The sequence below is a fragment of the Sander vitreus genome, chromosome 14 (genome assembly GCF_031162955.1).
Source record: "Sander vitreus isolate 19-12246 chromosome 14, sanVit1, whole genome shotgun sequence".
Taxonomy (NCBI): domain Eukaryota; kingdom Metazoa; phylum Chordata; class Actinopteri; order Perciformes; family Percidae; genus Sander; species Sander vitreus.
In genome coordinates, this window is record NC_135868.1 from 20,177,802 (window position 1) to 20,198,588 (window position 20,787).

The 20,787-nt window shown below is 40.6% G+C and overlaps 1 protein-coding gene across 1 annotated transcript in view; it reads left to right on the forward strand.

Moving 5' to 3' along the window:
• Window positions 1-20,787, forward strand: part of col16a1 (collagen, type XVI, alpha 1) — a 73,665-nt gene that overhangs the window by 24,899 nt on the left and 27,979 nt on the right. The window contains exons 8-32 of the mRNA XM_078267390.1: window positions 1,325-1,393; window positions 6,757-6,789; window positions 10,007-10,042; window positions 10,137-10,172; window positions 10,439-10,471; window positions 10,606-10,650; window positions 11,039-11,077; window positions 11,201-11,263; window positions 12,257-12,301; window positions 12,813-12,908; window positions 13,135-13,173; window positions 13,492-13,536; window positions 13,661-13,696; window positions 13,782-13,904; window positions 14,579-14,614; window positions 15,455-15,490; window positions 15,777-15,905; window positions 16,185-16,229; window positions 16,602-16,637; window positions 16,728-16,781; window positions 17,928-17,978; window positions 18,067-18,210; window positions 18,869-18,904; window positions 20,072-20,179; window positions 20,580-20,702. Of these exons, the coding sequence (XP_078123516.1) occupies window positions 1,325-1,393; window positions 6,757-6,789; window positions 10,007-10,042; window positions 10,137-10,172; window positions 10,439-10,471; window positions 10,606-10,650; window positions 11,039-11,077; window positions 11,201-11,263; window positions 12,257-12,301; window positions 12,813-12,908; window positions 13,135-13,173; window positions 13,492-13,536; window positions 13,661-13,696; window positions 13,782-13,904; window positions 14,579-14,614; window positions 15,455-15,490; window positions 15,777-15,905; window positions 16,185-16,229; window positions 16,602-16,637; window positions 16,728-16,781; window positions 17,928-17,978; window positions 18,067-18,210; window positions 18,869-18,904; window positions 20,072-20,179; window positions 20,580-20,702 (1,536 nt within the window). The remainder of the gene's footprint in view (window positions 1-1,324; window positions 1,394-6,756; window positions 6,790-10,006; window positions 10,043-10,136; window positions 10,173-10,438; window positions 10,472-10,605; window positions 10,651-11,038; window positions 11,078-11,200; window positions 11,264-12,256; window positions 12,302-12,812; window positions 12,909-13,134; window positions 13,174-13,491; window positions 13,537-13,660; window positions 13,697-13,781; window positions 13,905-14,578; window positions 14,615-15,454; window positions 15,491-15,776; window positions 15,906-16,184; window positions 16,230-16,601; window positions 16,638-16,727; window positions 16,782-17,927; window positions 17,979-18,066; window positions 18,211-18,868; window positions 18,905-20,071; window positions 20,180-20,579; window positions 20,703-20,787) is intronic.

A 20,787-nucleotide genomic window follows, 5' to 3' on the forward strand; every position in this document is an offset into this window, starting at 1 on the left:
ACAGATTCATTGGAACTTAATAATTCATCAGCATGTTTCTTTTGGACAGACAAAAACAGAGCAAGTGATTGTTCAGGTATGGCAAGAATTGCAAACAGTTCTTAGATTTATTTTTAAGCTGAAGATATTTTTGTGCTCAGCCAACTTTTTGTCAGAATTCTCCAGGGTGTCTGTGCTTGCATGTGTGTTCGTGCATGCATGTGTACTTTTCTTTTTCATTACCAAATGAATTTTTAAGAGGGATACAAATAGGATGAGAAGTTCCCTCAGAAATTTGAAACTCCTCCTCTGTAGGAAGAACTGCATGCTGTAGAATTGTTGGTTAGGGTTTGAAGAAGGAAACCTTCTCCTCTGCTCAAGGCATGTGTGCTGTAGGGCTCCCTGCAAGCTGCATTTCAAATGAGAAGTGGAGGAGCATGCGTGCACAAATGTAGACACCTGCATGCTTACAGGCTGCAGCTTTTTAAAACTCAAAGGAAAGAGATGGAACTGCTAGTTGCCATTGCTCTGACATTGTGGTCTGACTGCCACAGTGCATATTAGGGCTGAACGGTTTTTGGGGAAAAAATCTAATTGCAATTTTTCTGCCAGATATTGCGATTGCGATTCAATTTGCGATTATTTTAAATATTATTTCCGTGAAACACCATCAAAACTGCTCTATATTCTTATGCAAGGATGAGAACATAGATATGAATTGACAGCAAAATGTGTTTTTCTTTTAATAAGTATGGAACATTGAACAGTCAAACACAGAATATTTATCACAAAAGCTAAAGTTATAATAATAATAAAAACAATTCCAATAAAAAATATCAGTACCTTCCTGTAAACTGAAATGTCTGATATGCCTCAGTTCAATAGAAGCATCTACATATTGCACCTTCTACAATCATGTTAAATAAAGTCATAAATAAATAAATGAAAAATCCACTGAAAATAGGACATTTCTGTAAACAATCTGTGATATGTAACATTATTCCAGCATGTATCTTGTAAAAAAAAAAAAAAGCAGCTGCATGCTAGCCTTATCATTGTGGGTATGTTAGCGTGTTGATGTTAGCTTTTAGCCTCTGTGAGGCTGAAGTACAGCCTCACAGAGGCCGTTTCCATTTTTCCTACAAGAAGGTCCCAAAAGAAATGTCTCTTACAATTTTACAAATATTGGAATATACTGTACAACAACTACATTAAAACATGAGACTCAATCAGGAAATATTTCATTGTTGTACTTTAGGTACACTAAACATAAACTTAGGATTCAGGTTGGAAACCACAATGTTCTTTTACCCTGTCTCACATTTTTTCTATTGTATGTTTGCAGTGCCCACCAGACGCTCACAAGAGCCGCCGTGCTGCTGAGAATGACCTGTTGGAGAACACTTTTAACCAGGTAAATCAACAAATGCACACAAAGAAAGACAGTTTAACAATGCAGAACATGTATGGTCACACACAAACACAATTACACCATATACAGTACCATATACTGAAAATACTCATCTTATTAGATATTGTAAAGTCAATGACAAGCACTTAAATTCAGTAACAAATTGAGGGGAAATGTTATTGAATCTTCCACAAACACTGTCACTTCTATCTATCTTGAATTATTACAACACGTGGCTCCCATCAGGCAAAGACATAACACATACAGACACAGACGAGGACTGTTTAAAGGCCTTAAACAGATTTCTTCTTGAGACAGTTTGAGTTGTCTTAGATGCTTCTGCTGGCAAGCAAAAACTGGCCTGTAGGACTTTTACCAAATGGCTTAGTTGTTCTTCCTTGAAACTCTGTCATGGAAAACATGCTTTCTACTCTGCTACAGTCTTTAGCACTTCTGAGTTTTTGTGACTTTAGTTCAGTTACGTGCTGGTAGCAATTGTTCAAAGTGTCCTCGGGCGGACAAATAGTGTGTTTGTGACAAATAGAGCCTTATGCAACACATGGGAGCAGTTTTTAGCACACATTTCCATGGCGTTTTTTTTATGGCTGCTTCAATGCTGCGTGATACATGAAGTTCGTCCAGTGTAACATATAGGCAATTTCTTTTAGTTCCCACAGCCGCTTGTTTCATCATTCATATTAATAGGATCTATATCCAATTATCTATTCATTAGGGCCTGGTGTTTGTCTTGTGGAGAGCTGGTGTTAACTTAGAGCTCTGGCAGACTTCAAGACACCGTAATCAATCCCATAGATGGTTTCAGTCCGACACAGTTACAATAACTCAGACATGCCATCTCTCTGTGTTTCTTTCTCTCTCACACCTGCCATTCTTTCTCTCCTTGCTCTCTGCTGTCAGTTGCAGACTGACTGTTTTAATTTGTGTATTATGATGTCTTTCTTTATATAGTTATATTTTCCACGACTAGTAATGTTACCATTATCTTCCTTACAGATGTGTAACTGCCATGACTGCACTGCAGGCCCACACACATTGCTGTCCTCATTCCCCACTTTTATATCTATGCCATCTCCATTCTCTTTTGCCCTATTTCACAAAATGCTCACACATGCACAAACTAAGTTGAGTGGTTTCTATTTTTATCTGTGTGCTAGCTTTGTACACAGTAAATGATCAATGTAATCCAAGATTCCAGTGTGAAGGCCAGATGTTACTGATTCATAGCACCGCTTTCATTTAACTAAGCTTCACTGAGTGACAGTGTATTTAATACTCAGCATACTTGGAATGTCATGTGTTCTGTATGTGGAGTACTGTTCTTTATTGCTATGGAGTGAGCACAGGGTAAATTTGGGCCAGCTATTGGTGAAATACTATTCCTGTGGATGTATATTCCTTTGTTAACCCCATAATATAGCCTACAGTTTTTCCCCTTCTTTTCTCCAAAGGTTATACACATGAATGTCTGTTTACAGGTCTTAGGGAGTACTACTGAATGTGTGAAGAAAAGTTGTATTAACCCTTTTGTGGCTGAAGAAGGAGCTGAGTGAAGTCTGTTAATTTGCCTTAAGTGATATACCTTGAGTCAGCATTGACTGTGTCTGAAGACTACTAGTTTGAAAATGAAAAAAAAATAAAAAAAATAAAAAATGGGGGTAGAGTTAGAAAAGAAGTGAGCTTACCAATGCGGCTCAAGGCCACATTAGCTGCTCAAAGCATTTCAATCAGGAGAGACTTCATTGCAGATATGCAAAGATTTATTGTACATATGCATAATATGAACTGTACAGTCTTTGGAGATTAGATTATAAAATAATCTTTAAAGGGGTAGAGAAGCCAAGACATATCCCCCCCGATGGAGTCTAGACACTGGTGGCGGTGGCGAAGGAGCCCGAAGACCAGACCGAAGGAGCAGACGGAGCGTTCTGCTGGAGGAGGACCCAGGGTGATAGTGACTGGAGGTGGAAGGGGAGGAGGGTTGCACGCTTTGCCTGAAATGACAGCTGGCAGCATCAGAGAGAGAAACAGATTTAAAGCAGGGATGTAATGCTGTGATTGGATCGTGGATTTCGTGGCACAGTGGTACTGAAAATGAACGCCTCTAAACAGCTGAATAGTTTTAGGAAGAGAGAGCGTTGATTGAAGTTATTAGAAGTCTTCCTGAAAGAATTAGCGCTGAGCTTCATAACAAACCCACCTCTTCAACCAAATTTCCTGTGTTTGAGTTTGCATTGTGGTTAATGTATGCACCAGATTTTGACTAGAAAGAAGGATGTGGGGAATAAAAAAATTATATCTGTGGTTGTGCTGCATTTTAAAGGTTCATAGTAAATCTGACAATTTTATAGGAGTGCAACGCCAAGTGCTCTTTTAAAGCAGTAGTTTGATATTTTTGGCAATAGATTAATATTATATTTGTTTTCTTGCCAAGAGTTAGATTGGGAGATGGATACAACTAGGATTGGTCATCGAGAACCGATTCCTACTTGTAATGGTTCCAAAAATTACGATTTCATCGGAATCGTTTCTCTATTGGAATCGTTTGGAGGATTTGGTTTCAAATCCGATCATTGGTTCAGAAGTTTTGGTTTCCGTAGCAGCCAGGCGCTTGTTGTGTTGCAGCCATGGAGCACAGTAAGCAGTGCTCTAGTGTGGCTTTGTTTTACGCCTGGTAAACTGCAAACCACCACTGAATCAAAATAAAACATTCCTCTTATTTGTGAAATAACCATGTGACCCCTTTCCACTCCAGCCCTCAAAGAATCGGAATCGAGAATCGATAAGAACCGGAATCATCTCTCATGTTTCTACGCTAAGTATGAAGCTAGCAGTCACTTAGCTTAGCACAAAGACTGGTGACAGGGGGAAACAGCTAGCCTAACTACAGTTTTTTACAATCGCTATGACAATTTTTTCAATACTTTTAACAACTTTCCTAAACTCTTAACACAGTTAGCACAACATTTGTCTGTGTAGGCTCAACAATTAACACATTTCTTGTTGCTTTGACACAAAATGCACACACATTTAAAATGCTTAAATTGCAAATGCAAAAATTTCAAATGTAACTTCTTTTACACACAAGCTCCACCAAGACCAAAACAATGGATTTTTACTGACCAATTTGCAAATGCTTTCGCTCTGTATGTCTGAACAGATAACAACATGTTCGAAACCTTACGTATAGGCTAAAGTCAAAGTGAACAGCTGATCATATTGTAAATTGAAACACAAATATATCCCCTGCATTTTATACATGCATTTATTGAGAAACAGCTGATTGAAGCTATGCAAATAGATCGATCACAGCTGATTCCCTTCTAGGAAACACACTCAGGTGTTGAGGTTCTTTCAACCTCGGCGGAAAAGCCCAAAAAATAATCTTACAGTAAAAAAAAGAAGAAACAATATGTCTGCATTTACTAAACCCAACAAAACAAAAACGTAGAGAGGCTTCAAGAGAAACTGCAGTTCAAAACACAATCTATGATCAATACGATATACTAATATTATTGTATAAGGGCAGACCTGACACATATCAAATAATGTAGTTTCTGTAATTCCATCTGATGTTAGTGTTTTGTATGACATTGTGCAGTCAGTGATTGACTAAATGTTCCTGTTGGTAGAGAACATGTGTTTTGAGACATGTTTGCATTGTTTTGGTAGACATAGTGTATTGTGTTTTTATTATTATTATTATTTATTGTGTGTGAATTATTGTATTTTGAAAATTAGTGTTAGAGTTTAGTTTTCAATGTGTGATTTTGAGCATTAAATGAACTGTTTTGTCAATTGTGTGTTGTAGGTGTGTTGGTGCGTTAAGAGTTTAGGAAAGTTGTTAAAAGTATTGAAAAAAGTGTCATAGCGATCATAAAAAACTGTAATAAGCATATTTCCCAAAATGTCAAACTAGTACTGCTTTAAGGCTGGAAAATGTTCACCTTATCATAGATTTGGAGAACTCCACGTCTTTATTCGAGCTAAATGATGCTTACACTAAGTGAAATATTCCAACCAATGTTTTTGTTTAGGTTTTCACCATCCCATCAAACTGAATTGCCTTGTTCATTATTTTATACACATTTCCCCAAAATTCAGCCTGACATATCTGGTATCTTTGGGATTTCCGCTAGAATGTTTTGGTTTCCACTAGAGGATTATGGGATGAATTTACAGTACAAACCACATCTTGTGGTGTCTGTTTTTACCATTACTAGTCGAATCAGGTTTGGTGCAAAGGTGTGTGTACCATTGATTGTGTCTGTGTTTGGGTCACAGCAGTTACTGCCTTCCTGAGGTATGACAAATCTCACCCACACTCTTTCTCATCTTCCAGTGCTGTCAACCTTTTTTTCCCCCTTGCTTTCAGCCCAGCTCCCAACTGAAAGGTCATCTGGTCCTCAGAGGACCCAAAGGCTTTTTTTGTATCTTGTTTCGCCGGTCTCAGTGTGTTTCTACTTGACTTTTTTAGGTTGAAGTCCAAAACCAGCTGTAAAATGTCTTCTCCCTTCTTCCCTTTGCCGAAACTCGTCCTTATTCCTCTCCTTCTAACTTTACGTTTTGAACAAATTGTTTCCGATCAGCTTTCCAGTCCTTCCTCCATGTTTCTTGTTGTAACTCTGTGCACAGCAGGGTCTATCTCTTTATTTGCCCCTGGGCTCATGGGGTACAGTACTTCTCCTTCTCTCTCTGCTCATCTGCTTTCATCTCTTTTTTTCACTCAGAATAAAGAATAACTGTTAATGACCTGTGTGTGAAACCAAGATGGACCTTATTTCTCCTTTCTTCAATGTGGATCTGATGCAATGGATTGCAATGACAACAGGGATGTACTGCACATGGAACAGGAAAACAACAGCTTGCCTGTGCCAAAGATCTGATATGATGTTGATATTATAGAGATATTTAAAAAATGCAATTGTTGCCATTCCTGGGAAAATCTTCACAGAGTTACTAAGAACTGCAGCAGAACTGCCAGTGACTGGGAATATAACTAGAGTATGTGCTCAAAGATTTGAAAAGAATTTCTAAAATGTAGATTAATGTCTTGATAGAATTTGAGCCAAAATGGAGCAAACCACACTAAATAATATTTCTGTGAATGCTCTTTAAAGCTATTGCATTTAACGTGTCTTGATATGGTTTGAGACAGTTTTGGCCATTACAACTGTCAACATTAGTGTCTAAACATAGACAGAAAGCATTTTCGAATCAATGTGAAGCCAATATGGCAATAATATTGAGGTCATGTTCAGATGTGATGTGAAAGGAAAAAGGCCTGATGTTTTCTTTCTTTCTTTTTTTCATTTCTGTTTTTCCCTTTTCTTTCTGTCTACCAACAGGAGATTTTTGCATCAAAGGATCTGGCAGAGAAAGTAAGCCTCACACACACACACACACACACACACACACACACACACACACACACACACACACACACACACACACACACACACACACACACACACACACACACACACACACTTGATTTTACAGTACTGAATTTCTAATGAGACTGGCTCAGTGGCTCAGACCAAGACAGGGCGTCTCAAAGCAAGCCTCAAGCTCCCCCAGTCCAAACACATGCAGGTTCAGTTGAATTGGAGACTCTAAAAGTCCAATGTTGAGGGTCCAGGATTAGCAAGTAAATGGGTGGATAAGGATGTATGTACTGCTGAAATTCAAATAGGAAGACAATGTATGTGTGTACAGCTTTTATATTGTGTGTATGTGTGTTGTCCATGGGTTTAGAAAAAGAAATAGCCTATTGCTATTTCCTCCTCCCTCCACAACACGTACCTAGCTCGCTGACTGACCGAGGACTGATTTACACCTCATTATGCACCGAGTCTCAGGCAGGAGTTGCCGCTGCCTATTCATTTTGTCATTCACCTACAGTAGGCATGTTTTGTTCACAAATAGACTGCAAAACTCTAGACGCTTCATTATGTTGCTCCTGTGTGTGCTATCTAATGCACCTGGCCACCTCCCCTGACTTATTCAATGTAGGTTATTACCTGGGATGGAGCACAAAGCTTGCCTTGCCACTGGAGGCAAACACTCACAAAGAAACAAAAGTGACTTTTTTTCTGTTCTGTGGGTTTAATTTGGTCAAATTACAGAGGCAACATTTTTTCCAGGGTAAAAATAGGCATAGTACCCATAGGAATCCATTGATACCTGATATTATGCATTGCAACACAAATGCCAACAAATATGCCAAGCAGGCCTATGTATTAATGTGATATGGGGTGGATTTGGCTTCCGCTGCACAATCCTAAGCTCAGTCAGAAACCAATTTCTATCACAGTGTTTATGTCATGCTTCTCCAGTGATTCCTCTATAGCTTGTTCCTGCTACATCAGTGGCTTCCTGGTTATGGGAGTCAAAGGGTTCAGCAGGAATCTATTACTGTAACATAAAGGACTATTTTCCAGAAATAAAATCCCAGCATCCACTTCCTGTCTTTGCCATTAGATCATGCATCAGAGTAAAGTATTATGCATTTGAGAAAGTAGCACTAATAAACCCCCAAATATATAATTGATTCTACATATCTTAAAACATACAAGCCAGGCAATTACTAATTTGTGTTTTTACTGATATTAGATTTTCATCAGTGTGTTGTGGGTGTTGCCCTTGTTCTGTCAAGTCCTGGCAACTAGAGAGACAATGCCAAAAAATGAGCCCATTGGGATGTTTAATACCAAAAAAACAAGGCTCACTGACAGGATGTTGGTGGCAAAAAAATGTCTTTTGAGATGTTTAGACATCAGACAGACAATAAATGAGCATAGCTTTTGGCATGCATAATGTATAATGAGAGCCTGTGTATTGGGATGGTGGATGTCAAAAAGTTAATTTGTGTGGATGTTAAATATGACACTAAAGTATGACACTAATTAGGATACTTGTGCCAAATGTTGTACTGGGATTCCAATTATAAAACCAGAGACACTTAAAAATGCACTAATCAATATGTATATATATATATATATATATATATATATATATATACTATATATATATGTATATATATATATGTATATATATATATATATATGTATATGTACTATATATATATATATCTATGTATATCTATATATATATATATATATATATATATATACTATATATATATATATATATATATATATATATATATATATATATAGATATATATATATATGAGGGGTTGAACCTCCTGGAGTATGAAGATCCATATCCAGAACATCTGGAATGAGGCACCAACAGCCAGGGGAGGGAGAGAGGGAGAGAGAGCGGTCCCAGGATGACTGATGGTCCTGCACAGAGAAGCCTGAGTGAAAAGAGAGGACAAGGGGGAATAGGCAGAGAGAGAGAGAGAGAGAGAGAGAGAGAGAGAGAGAGAGAGAGAGAGAGAGAGAGATGGCGGACAGCGTGGACACCAAATGGACTGAAGGTTAGAGAGATGCCGAGGTTTTCAGAAAAACACTGCATCTCGTACTGTATAAATACAGACAGTAAACAAAAACCGTATAAATACAGGCAGTAAACAAAAACCGTATAAATACAGGCAGTAAACGAAAACCTATTGACATGGCAACTTAATATACATTAAGCATAGTGTTCTTTAGAGATTAGTTGGGCTTAGTTACACAGATATGTTAGTGCCATTTCATAATGCACAGAGAGCGTGTGCAGCTCTTTTACTGCAATCTAACTTTTTCCATTTCAAAGCTGAATGTAGAGAATGAACAGTAAATGCAAAGCTGCAGAGGTTTTAAGTGGAACTATTTGAGGACTTGACTAATCCTACGGCTAGACAAGAGCTCGGAAAGAGTGACTCGTCATTGGAGCTGGCCGAGCCAGCCATTGATAGATTTGTAACTCGTAGGAGGGAGTGTGTGTGTGTGTGTGTGTGTGTGTGTGGGTTGAGGGGGGGGGGGGGGTGGATGGGGGAAAGGGAGAATTACACATTATCTCTGTGCTGTTACTAGCACCCTTCCATCGTTTCAGCAAGCTCATAGTCCCTGCTTCAATGTATGCAAACTTCCTGGTGTGACTCCCAGAAACACCGGGTGGGGAATTCGGCTTTATTTACTTGCTTCCGCTAAAAATGCTTCAGATAATGGTTATCCTTATTTGGTATGTGTGCGTGTGAGTGTGTGTGTGCACCCTCCTGTGAGGAGCAGCTGGTCTCCTCACTCCTGTGCTGTGGGAATCAGACATTCCTATTGATCTTCGTCTTCCATGGGAGCTGTGTGTGTGTGTGTGTGTGTGTGTGTGTGTGTGTGTGTGCGCGTGCCTGCGCCTGCGTGTGTGCATGCGTGTTTGTGTGTGTGCACGTGCCTGCGTGTGTGCGTGCGTGTGTATGTCTGTGTTTGTGTGCCCACTTAGCCACCTCCCATCCTTTTTTAACTGCATACTGTAGCAGCACAGAGGTTCAGCACACAGTTTAGTTTTGTGTAACAGTGCCTCCACCTGGTGACTACAGAGACTACAACCCATCTTCACAAACTTCCTTTTTACTCAGACACATCTTATTCAGTGAATATTAAATAAAGTTTAATAATAATAATTATCTCTCTCTCTGTGTCTGTCTGTCTGTAGTGTGCTGGTTGTTTATTCCTGAATGGGGAAGAAAATGTAAGGATCTCTGATCTTTACTTTCACTTCTTTCCATTATATCATGTCAAAAGTATATCACTACAGAGTGTGTGACTCTATGTGTGTGTTGCAGGTAGCTGCTGGGTTGAAAGGGGAAAAAGGCGACCGGGTGAGTGTGAAAGACATGAACAAAATACATACACACACACACACACACACACACACACACACACAAATCTGTATGTGTGTGTAGTCAGACTAATATCAGCGGAATGTGTGATGTCATCATATGTGACCAGACATGCCAATCACTGATACCTATCTACGTACACACTCCAACACAAACACTTGGATGCTGCCGTAGTCTAATATGATGCTGGCTGTGGACCAATCCAACCACCTAGTTCTTCTTTTCTGCCTCTCTCTCCATCTCAGGGTGATGGCTGTTCTGGCTCCAATCCAGGTCCAGTAAGTAACTTTTTCCCACTCGTTTTGAATTAAAGCATTGTCTCCATTTTTGGCATGCAGCACAGTAAGCACCTAAAAATTGGCCAAAACGTGGTCTGTGATAACACATGCCAACCAAGTGTCTCTAACCTCAGTGCACAGAGGGACCCAAGGGCCAGAAGGGAGAGAGAGGTGAGCCGGTGAGTGCCAATCTTCTGCTACAGGTTACAGCACCGCATCCCACTGCCTTCCAAACCTTCAGCTATTTAGTTGATCCTTATTCAAAAATCAATTTTCATGCATTCAGTCCCAATATTAATTATGCATGGGAATGAGTGTGTGTCTGTCTCATGCATCTGTATGTACTGTGTTTCTCTGTGTGTGTGTGTGTGTGTGTGTGTGTGTGTGTGTGTGTGTGTGTGTGTGTGTGTGTGTGTGTGTGAGTGGAGCATATGGTTTCAGCTAGTAGTCCCTTCGGGTTGCTGACTGGTCACTGTGTTGTTTGCTATGCTCCAGTGGTGTGTGTGTGATGTCTCTTTAGCGCCAGGTCATTGATCTGGGCCTTGTCTCCATTCCTCCTCTCCACAGGCGCCGCCTGCCAACTGGGGCGAAGCAGCAGGGTACAAGGTGAACGGTTTAAGAAACTCTCATTGATGAATAATGAAGATATGACCTTTTTAATGTCCATCTAATTCATTTCTAACCCCTTATTCATTGGACTTGTCCCTCTGTATGTTTGGCTCTGTCCAGGGAGAAAAAGGTCAGAAGGGAGAAATCGGTACACAGGGTCTCACAGGCACTCCAGGGAAGGATGTAGGTGTCTTTTATTTATGTATTTATTATTTATTTATATTGTCTTTTTACTGTATATATGAATCAATGAAAGTGTCAGACATGAAATTTGCTTTGAGGTTAAGTCAAACCGTTGAACCTTGAAATATATATTTTCAGTTCCACAAATGCTAAATATAAGCATGCACTCACATACACATTAGTACACACACACACACACACACACACACACACACACACACACACACACACACACACACACACACACACACACACAAAACCACACACACTTACACAGACACTTTTATCTGGCTAAGAGTGGATATTCAGTAAACTTATACGGTATTACTCTTTAAGCTTAGACTCTCATTGATATCATGCCCCCCGCCCCCCTTCTCCCATGGCGTTAAGTCGGCCTGTTAATGCCTGTTAGATTAGGCTAGAGCAACAAAGCTTGCACAATCAATGCCACCTCATTGACTGCGCCGTTCGTCTCTCACACAGGCAGGCGCCCATTCAGGAAGACTTAAACCTTTTAATCTTCCGTGTTCAGCGCAGTGATCCTGTAGACGCATGAAAAGTTTTGAGGGACAAATTACAACGTGTGTGTGCATGAAAACAGATATTCCCTCTGGTTTCCGGCATCAGACGCACTCACGTTTAGCTGTTTACCAGGCTAAGTGCTTGTCATGTACAGATGGATTTGGTGGAGAATATATTTTCTTAAGCTATCTGACATTGTGAATTTGAACGTGCTTGTTGATGTGACTTGAATCAGGCAGCTAGAAAATATTGCATATGCACCACTGAAGATAAAACATCTTACAGACTCTGCAATTCTCTCTCCTCCTACTTCCAATTGTGAAATGTCAAGAAATGGGGGAAATCAACAAGTGACTTTTAACAATTTATAAAGACATTTTGTATATGTGATTGATTATTCTGGGCTGGCCCTGACGATGTCAGTTACCATACTGATGCTGTCACCTCTCTCTCTCTGTCACTGTTTCCCAGGGTCGAGCAGGGTCCATCTGTGTCGTCGGTCCCAAGGGAACGAAGGTCTGTCTTCAATGAATTTCTACCATCAACCTGTCATATATATTCAGTTCAGGTTGGATTGACAGGGTTTCCGCTGGGTCTTAAAAAGTCTAAAATTTTAGGCCTTCAAAATTCTTGTGTTAATTTTCCTACGTCAATGCAACGCTACCTCTAATGCTCATTGAAATGTTCCCGCAGCTTTAAAATGTTTGTTTTTTTAATTCCGTGGTGTTGTAGTTCTTTCTGTCGCTAGTCCAAATATAATTATCTGCATTACGACTACAAATGAGACCAACATGCAACTTATTTTGCAGCCAATCTAGACACCAGCCCTGTAATGCGAATGAGGAAATTGGGGAATTGTTTCAGAAGATGTTTCCTGACTCTGACATCTGACTTGTTTTTATATATATATGTCCTCAATGTCATTTATAATGGTCTTAAAAAGGTCTTAAAAAGTCTTAAAAATTTGACTTGGTGAAACCTGCAGAAACCCTGATTTAATAGAGCTGTGGTGAACTTGTTTTCCCAGGGTACCCCAGGTTTGGTGGGTCCTGAGGGTTTGGCTGGGGAGCCAGGGAAGCCCGGATTGCCAGGCCCACCGGGAGTCGGAAAGCCAGGCTTACCAGTAAGTTTTTTTTTTTCTTTAATCCTCTGGAGGAAATAAAGAATCCTATGTGCACTTATTGGATGGTGTAACTGGTTGTCTTAATGGCCTTACACTCGTCTTCGAGATGGTCTCAGGACTTGACAGGACTCCTTCTTTTGGTGCAGCATTCATTGCCTTTTGTTCAAGCCTAAAAGTGTATCAGAACGGCATTTGAAAAGATTCATGTACTTTGTTTTCCCATCAGGGCCCTCCTGGTGAACCGGGTGGTGCAAAGGGAGACACGGTAGGTTCACCATTTGACACATGATGTTGTAACCCCCCCCGCCCCCATTTATAATCCATTCATAAGAACATATTTGGAACATGACGGGTGAGGTGGATCGACAGCTCATCTAATAGCAATGTGGGGGAACCACTGATACAGACGAGCATATAAACATCATCACACCATTTCTTTCTCCGCTGTAGTTGAAGGATTACATAACCTTCTGTAAATTCAGAAATTCTTGCTATCCTTAAGCTAGCAAAACCCAAAATGACATACAAGTTAAAAAGATGGTTTTCAGGGTACCTGTAACAATAGTCTGATTTGTGTTAACAGGGAAATACAGGACCTCCGGGAGAAAAAGGGCTGTCAGGAGACCCAGTGAGAGACTGGTTTAAACATTGATTGATATTCAGCAATGCATGCATGAGCTTCCGAAATACATCTATCTAATCTGACTGAGTGGATACATCAGAGTTTGACTGGGTTTCTGCTGTTTTCATAGGGACCAAGAGGACCGGCAGGGTTTAAAGGAGACAAGGTACCTGCAAACATTGTTTTTAATCTCTTAATCTGCATGCCTGTGTGCTCTCTCATCCACATATTGACTTGAGTTCAATCTTCAGGGGGACCCATGCGAAGTGTGCCCCGTGCTGCCTGCAGACGTGGGTAACACAGTGGCTCTGCAAGGGAAGCCAGGCCCTAAAGGAGAGCCTGGATTACCAGGGATAGGAGAGAGAGGACTGCCTGTAAGTACAACGGTTTGAGCTTTATGTCAAACTGTAATGTATTCTGAACCTGCCCTGAGTGGTTCAGTTTACCATTTTTACGATCTCGCTACATGTTTTATTAGCGAGTCGTAGTCATAGTCTGAGCTGTAGCTGACAATTGAACCTTGAGCGCTTGTTTGATAGTGTATATATTTCATTTTTCTTATCATTGTAAGGTTAAGGTATGGCGTTTATTTATACCTCTGGGTTGTATTCGCCCTTGTAATTCTCACAGCAGCTCAAGGAGAGAACGTGTGATACGCTGTCAATGGTCATTTTGTTTCTCTCTCTCTCTCTCTCTCTCTCTCTCTCTCTCTCTCCGGTGAGTCAGCACTCAACATGCAATGTGCATTGTGTTTCTCTTCCTGTTCACCCTGCATCTCCCCACTTAACCCCAGCAGGTAAAATGGGGAGTGATTTGTGGTAGGGAAAAAGAATATAAATCTATAGCCTTATGAGATTCTCTGTGCAACGATTTCCAATAATGCAAGCATCCATCTGTCATACCTGGTTAGGGCAGAGGGGGAAGGAGGTAAAGCAACACAGAGAGAGAGAGTGAGATATGATGACCTCGCTCTATCAAAGTTGAACTAACAATAACTTCTGGCTCATCCCTGCTTCTCTCTTCTCTTTTCTTCCCCTATATGTACCAGGGGCCTCTGGGTGCAGCTGGCAAGGCGGGACACAAGGTATAGAGTCATTCATTTACAGCTTATGGTTCATTCAGATTCTGTGGAAGCGTGACCTATACACATGCTCATCTGCATTCCTACACATTCAGATATGCTAACATCAGCAGCAGAAGGCTCTCTCCTAAAGCATATGCAAGCAAACTAGCTGAACTAAACTCCACAGACGAGAACAAATTGCGCACACACACACACACACACACACAGTACAAATGGCCACCTTAGTATATCTATACCCATATGTCCATTGGGGCTGGGTACCGAATTCAATACTTTTTAGGCACCGACAGAATTGCCTCTAAAGTATCGAGTATCAAAAAATTCCTCGTCATTCAATACCCAATTTCAATACCTAGGAGTAAATCTCATCAACGTCAGTGAGCCAATAAGCATTCAGCATGCTTCTATGAAGATATAATAATCTTTGTGATTGGCTGCGTAGAGACACGCAGGAAATACTCACGTAGTAGAAGCTGAAAAATAAATAAAAAGATTTCTGCCGTAATGTGAAATGTTGTAATTTATTTTTGTTTTATAAAATTGTTATCGAAAAAAGTATTGTTTAGGAACCGGGGTATTGCAGTCACGGTATTGGTATCGGTACCGGTATCGAATATTTTTTAACGATACCCAGCCCTAATGTCCATGAATGCCAACCAGCTCCACACACCTACCCACTCACACATTGCTGATACACACATACATATATCTGCCTAATTGTACCGCTGTATGCTTACAGTGCCACGTCGAGACGCGACATCTCAAGGCAAACACGTTCATCAGAGTGATCTGGGACTAATTTGCCATCTTGGATGTCTGTGTTTTTGTTTGTTTTGGCAGGGGGAACCAGGATCACCTGGCACCAAAGGAGAAAAGGTCAGCTGTTATTAGGCTTAAGGTTAAACAATTTCTTGTTCCGACTACTTTACTCCGTTGCCAGATAGATAGAGTACCCTAATTAGTGAAATTTGCGGTGTGAGTTGTGCTAGACCTGTACACATCATTGTTCATGTAGCACTAGTTGCTCCTGTCTTGGAGCACCAGAACGTTTCTAACCATGCTAATTTATTTTATTATGTGTTTTTATTTGAATGAGTCGTGATGTGGATAATTATTTGGTAGATTATCTTTGACCCACCTTCGATCTGTCTACGTGCTTTAGGGAGAGCAGTGTTCTGTGTGCCCCACCCTCGGAGAGTTAACCCCTAACCTCGTCCCCGGCGTCCTCACCCAAACCCTGCAGCAGAAGGGCGAGAAGGGGGAGCCTGGGATTGGACAGAAAGGAGAGCAAGTAAGTCTGTTTGAGTAAGAATGAATGTGATTCTAATGCTAAATGAAAAGCAGAGCAGTATACTCATAAACACAACCAAGGTGAAAACCATAACAAACTGTTTTATCTTTGGTCTTACTGAAAGGCAACAATTCTATATACTGTAACACACATGGTAGAAGAAAACTGATAATTGTTTTTATGATTTTGTTTACGTCAGTGTGTTTGCTTGCATGTGTGAGCAGCGATAAGCACCTTCATTAAAATGATGTATCGTTCAATTTCTTTCCTGCTCCACAGGGGGAGCCAGGAAATGTAGGATCATCTGGCCTTAAAGGAGAGAAGGTAGGTAACATGAAAGGAAACGGTGTCGGTGACCTCAATAGCAGACTAGGCTTACATAAGGTGAACTCACTCAGTAGGTTGCAGAATGGGGCTCGTAATAGACTTAATGATGAGCATAATCGTAGCAGTGCGCTAATTTTAGGGCCAAAAACTGTCTGCCATAGGGATTTTACTCAGCAGGGAACTTATTAGTGAAAAGCTTAGCTTGTGAAAAACCAAAATCATTTGACATGACTGCCTGTAGGGTGCACCTTACTTATGAAATGTGAATTACCAATTTAAAAGACCCAGCCAATTTTTATCAATTTGTGAAATTCAGATGGCGTAGTGTTTTTTTTTTAAATTTATATTCCTTTTTAAACTTGTCTGCAGGGTAACACAGGCAGCAAAGGAGCTGATGGTAAGCCGGTAAGTTGAGATTCAGTTCTTCGAAACAGAATGTCTTGCTTCACATCCAGATTCAGTGATGTTGTTAAATGAAATGTGTCTATGGGACAGGGAAAGCCTGGACCACGGGGACCTGGTGGCAAGGATGGACAGAAAGGCTCACAGGTAAGACACCAGTGACAAACCTTTGCTGTGAAGCACAAGATTGGATGGATTTTGGACTAAAAATAGTGTAGTATGTTTATTATTTCTCAGGGATAATGCACATTAATCAACATCATTGTAAATGTAGTCTCGCTTTGCCAGATCTTCCTCCACAGTGCTGCCGAGGAGGGTCTGGCTAGTCGACACAGCATTCCGGGATGGGAGAAAAATGTGCTCTGGTTTATTGTCATTTCTTTAAACCAATCACAATCTTTATGGGCGGTGCTAAGCACCGGATAGAACTGTGGTGCCGCTGCAAAATAGCCTCGGGAAGGAACTTGTTTTGGTGGAACGTGTCATTCAAAAGTTGTTTTAGTCGTGCAACAGAAAACTCAGATTGGACAGATAGTCTAGCTAGCTGTCAGGATTTACCCTGCAGAGATCTGAGGAGCAGTTAAACATAGTCCTCATAAATCCACCGAAGAAAGAGGAAGGTAACGGAAATCCGGTCGAAAAGAGTGAAATCTGGTGGAATTTTTGTCGGCAACGGAGCAACCAGGATGTGGAACGTCGTGGATATAAACTACTGTAAATGTGCCAGTGTTAGCCAACATGCTAATTATTGTTAAGATTATTTTTTGGGGGCATTTGGACTGTTGTGGAAAGGAAGGGGGGAGAGAGAGCGTTAAGTCATGCAGCAAAGGGCCGCAGGTCGGAATCGAACCCTTGGCCGCTGCGTTAAAAAATAAGTCTTGGTAGATGGAGCGCATGCTCTACCAGGTGAGCTACCAGGGCGCCCCCCGGGTGGCTAATTTTTAACTGTAGTCCGTTGGCCAGATGTTAAATTAGTCATTAAAACATAAAAAAACACAACATGGAAAATTAGAGCTAGTATAATACAGTCTAGTATTTCTGTGTTGTCAATAACTACTTGATCGCTAGATGCTAATAGCTAATTATGCACTTTGAGCTGAAAGGGGAGGTTCCTTCTTAGGATATTGAACATTTTCCTTATGCTTATGATCGCTTTTGCGATCTATGCACAAGCATCTCACAATTACAGTACCTTCAGAAACAAATCTGTATGTGCATATTTAAAAAAACAAACACCATTTAATACTTTATCTCGTTCCATGCCACATTAATTCCATATTTATCTTTTGACAGGGAGAGCAGGGGCTACCTGGTCTTGGTCTTACTGGCCTTAAGGGTGAAAAGGTAAGCGTAGACATATGCATTTGCTTTTTGCATTCTGTAGCTTGATTGTCATGCAAACTAACCATCCTGACTCCCTGCCTTCCCCTAGGGCGAGTGTGGTCTGTGCCAGCCGGCCGAGGTTGGTAGCGGACCCTCTGGCTTTAAAATGCCTGATGGAATAATAGGCAAGCAAGGCGAACCAGGCCTTCCAGGTCCACCCGGACATCCAGGTCTTGGAGCTGATGGCAAACAGGTACGAGATTATCTAGGAACTAAATCAAATACAATTTATCCAAAAGTACACAGACAGCTTTTTGGAATTAAAAACTTTGTTTATCTTACATTCTGTTTTGAGAGGTTGCATTGTTTCCTTGCTTGCAATGGAAGCAAAACAGTCAGATTGATCAAAAGGGCTAGAAAAATGACTGATGCTATCCTTGCACACACAACACTGCATACTGCAAACACAAAGGGACACACAGTATGAATTGTCAGATGAGAAATGGAAAAAGACGGAATTAATGATAGAAATTAAATTCTACACAACTAAAGCAGCGTCTTGCTATCCTATTTTGTTGCCACGGTGGAAATGATTAAGCAGCATCTGGATGAGCGAAAAGTTTGAGATGCCCTGAGGGCGAATCAACCACGATGCTTATTGTACAAATAGGATAAGGGATTCTCCTCTTACTGCAGAATTGTTGTAATAAATCTCTGTTGGCTTCTGTCACCCCTCCCCTTTACATGCCGCGTGCCTCTGCGGTTAGTTTTATGTCAACAGTTATTTTTACCTGAATGGAAAGGGGCTTGCCCAATACTTGCAGATGACTGCACGTGTTTGAGAGTGTGCACCTGCATGTGTATCATGTTTATGCATGCATTTGTACATGACCTTCTATTTGCTTACACAGGGCCCACCAGGTCTTGCTGGTGTAAAAGGAGAAAAGGTATGTTTACTGTCAAAGTTTATCATACATCTTGTCTATAACAAGCTGTTCTATACTTGTATTTCCACACTCTGTATTCCATCAATGACCCAAAGACAAATTCACACCACATTAAACCACCTTGATGTCTGCTGAGGAATTAAAACCAGCTAATCAATGTCTCTTAGGCATGCTCTATGTTTTTTCAAATAACTCACTCCTAAAATACACAAACCCAAAACAGAATAAGCTATTTAATAACCTAAGTAAGGAGTAAAACTATTTTGAGTCACTGGTTGCCTTTGGAGAGAGTCAGACCTTTTTTAAACTAATTTGACATCTACTGGGACCAAGGACGTCTGCAGGAAAATCCCCCCACATGCTATGGACTAATATTTCAAAGGAGCCCAGACACCAGGTCTGTCTTTCGGAATATTCGCATCACCTAAAAGCCCAAAAAACTGGGAAATAAATCTGCCATCAACGGAGACAGGCTATTTTAAATTACCTTGAAGCTCTCCCAAAATCACTTTGCTTGGACTTCAAAGCAGAGCCAAACCGACTGAGAGGATTTTTTAAGGCTCTAACCATTATCAGTATTTTACATTTTGATGAATCTCAATCTCAATAATGATATAACACAAATTCAAACCAGCCAATTATAATAAAAAAATAAGGCTTTAGTTTGATATCAACAACTCGGCTAGAGAACAGATTGCAGAGGGAAATTGATGGTTCAATCTGGAGTTTTCTTATAAACCAACACAATTTATGTTTAGATTCAGTGTTTTTCACCAAAACACATTGTGTGCATCCTCGACGTCTACAACAAACGAGTGCATTCGTTCCTCATAAAACATTTGCATAGCAGATATTTTGAATATTTTAAATACTGCAATATTTACATCCCTGTGTACTTGTTAGCAGTCTTCTTCTTAACTGCCCTTGCTGGTGCGTTGCTGCGTTATCCGGCACTTTACTGCCACCAACTGCTGATCCGTGTAATATTGTGTACGCTCACACGATCAAAAAAACACAAATAAAGTGGGGACCCACTCATAACAACATTGCTCCATAGCAGCAGTGGTCAGAAACTTCACACGGTACCTTTAATGTAAGCATTGTGAGAGCTACAGTACATAGAGTTGACTGTCAGTGCCTCTTATCATCATATTTCAATGTTACAAGGGTGAAAAAGGAGATCAAGGAGATGAGGGACTGAACGGAGCTCCTGGAGCCCCAGGACTGCCTGGAGAGCCTGGTCGGGATGGACTGATGGGCTTGAAGGGAGCAAAGGTACAGAGTACCTGAACTGTTAAGTCAGATCAACTTTGCTGCACTTTATTTTGCATCTGCTGACTGATTTGATAACTAACTAACTATGTATTGCATCAATGGTAAAGGGTGTACAGTATAAAAGGTAGCAGCCATGTTTTCTGCACACCATCAATGATAGAGATCTACTTGGGTCTTTTTGAGTTCGTATGGATCGGGCTTTTGTCTCTGCATCTATGAAGACGACAAATTACAGGTGATATCTTAAATGCCACTGGTCACACTTTTGGAACAATGATGGTTTCCAGTTGTTAAAAATGGACACTGATTGGCTAAATGGGGGCATTATCATTATTCAATTTAAGTTAGATTTTTCCAAAAGGTCCCTGGATCATGGTTTGGATTTGTTGTGTTTTCCCAGGGTGATGCTTGTACCAGCTGTCCTTCTATGGGCACTGCAGTGGGTGATGGTGTAACTGTGCAAGGCCCTAAAGGAGAGAGAGGAGACCCTGGTCCCGCTGGGGAAGGGAAGTCTGGCAGGAATGTGAGGGAATTGTGTATTTATTTATTTAATTATTTATGTACTGTATAAATACATATTATGTAAGTATTTATCGATGTACTTCTGA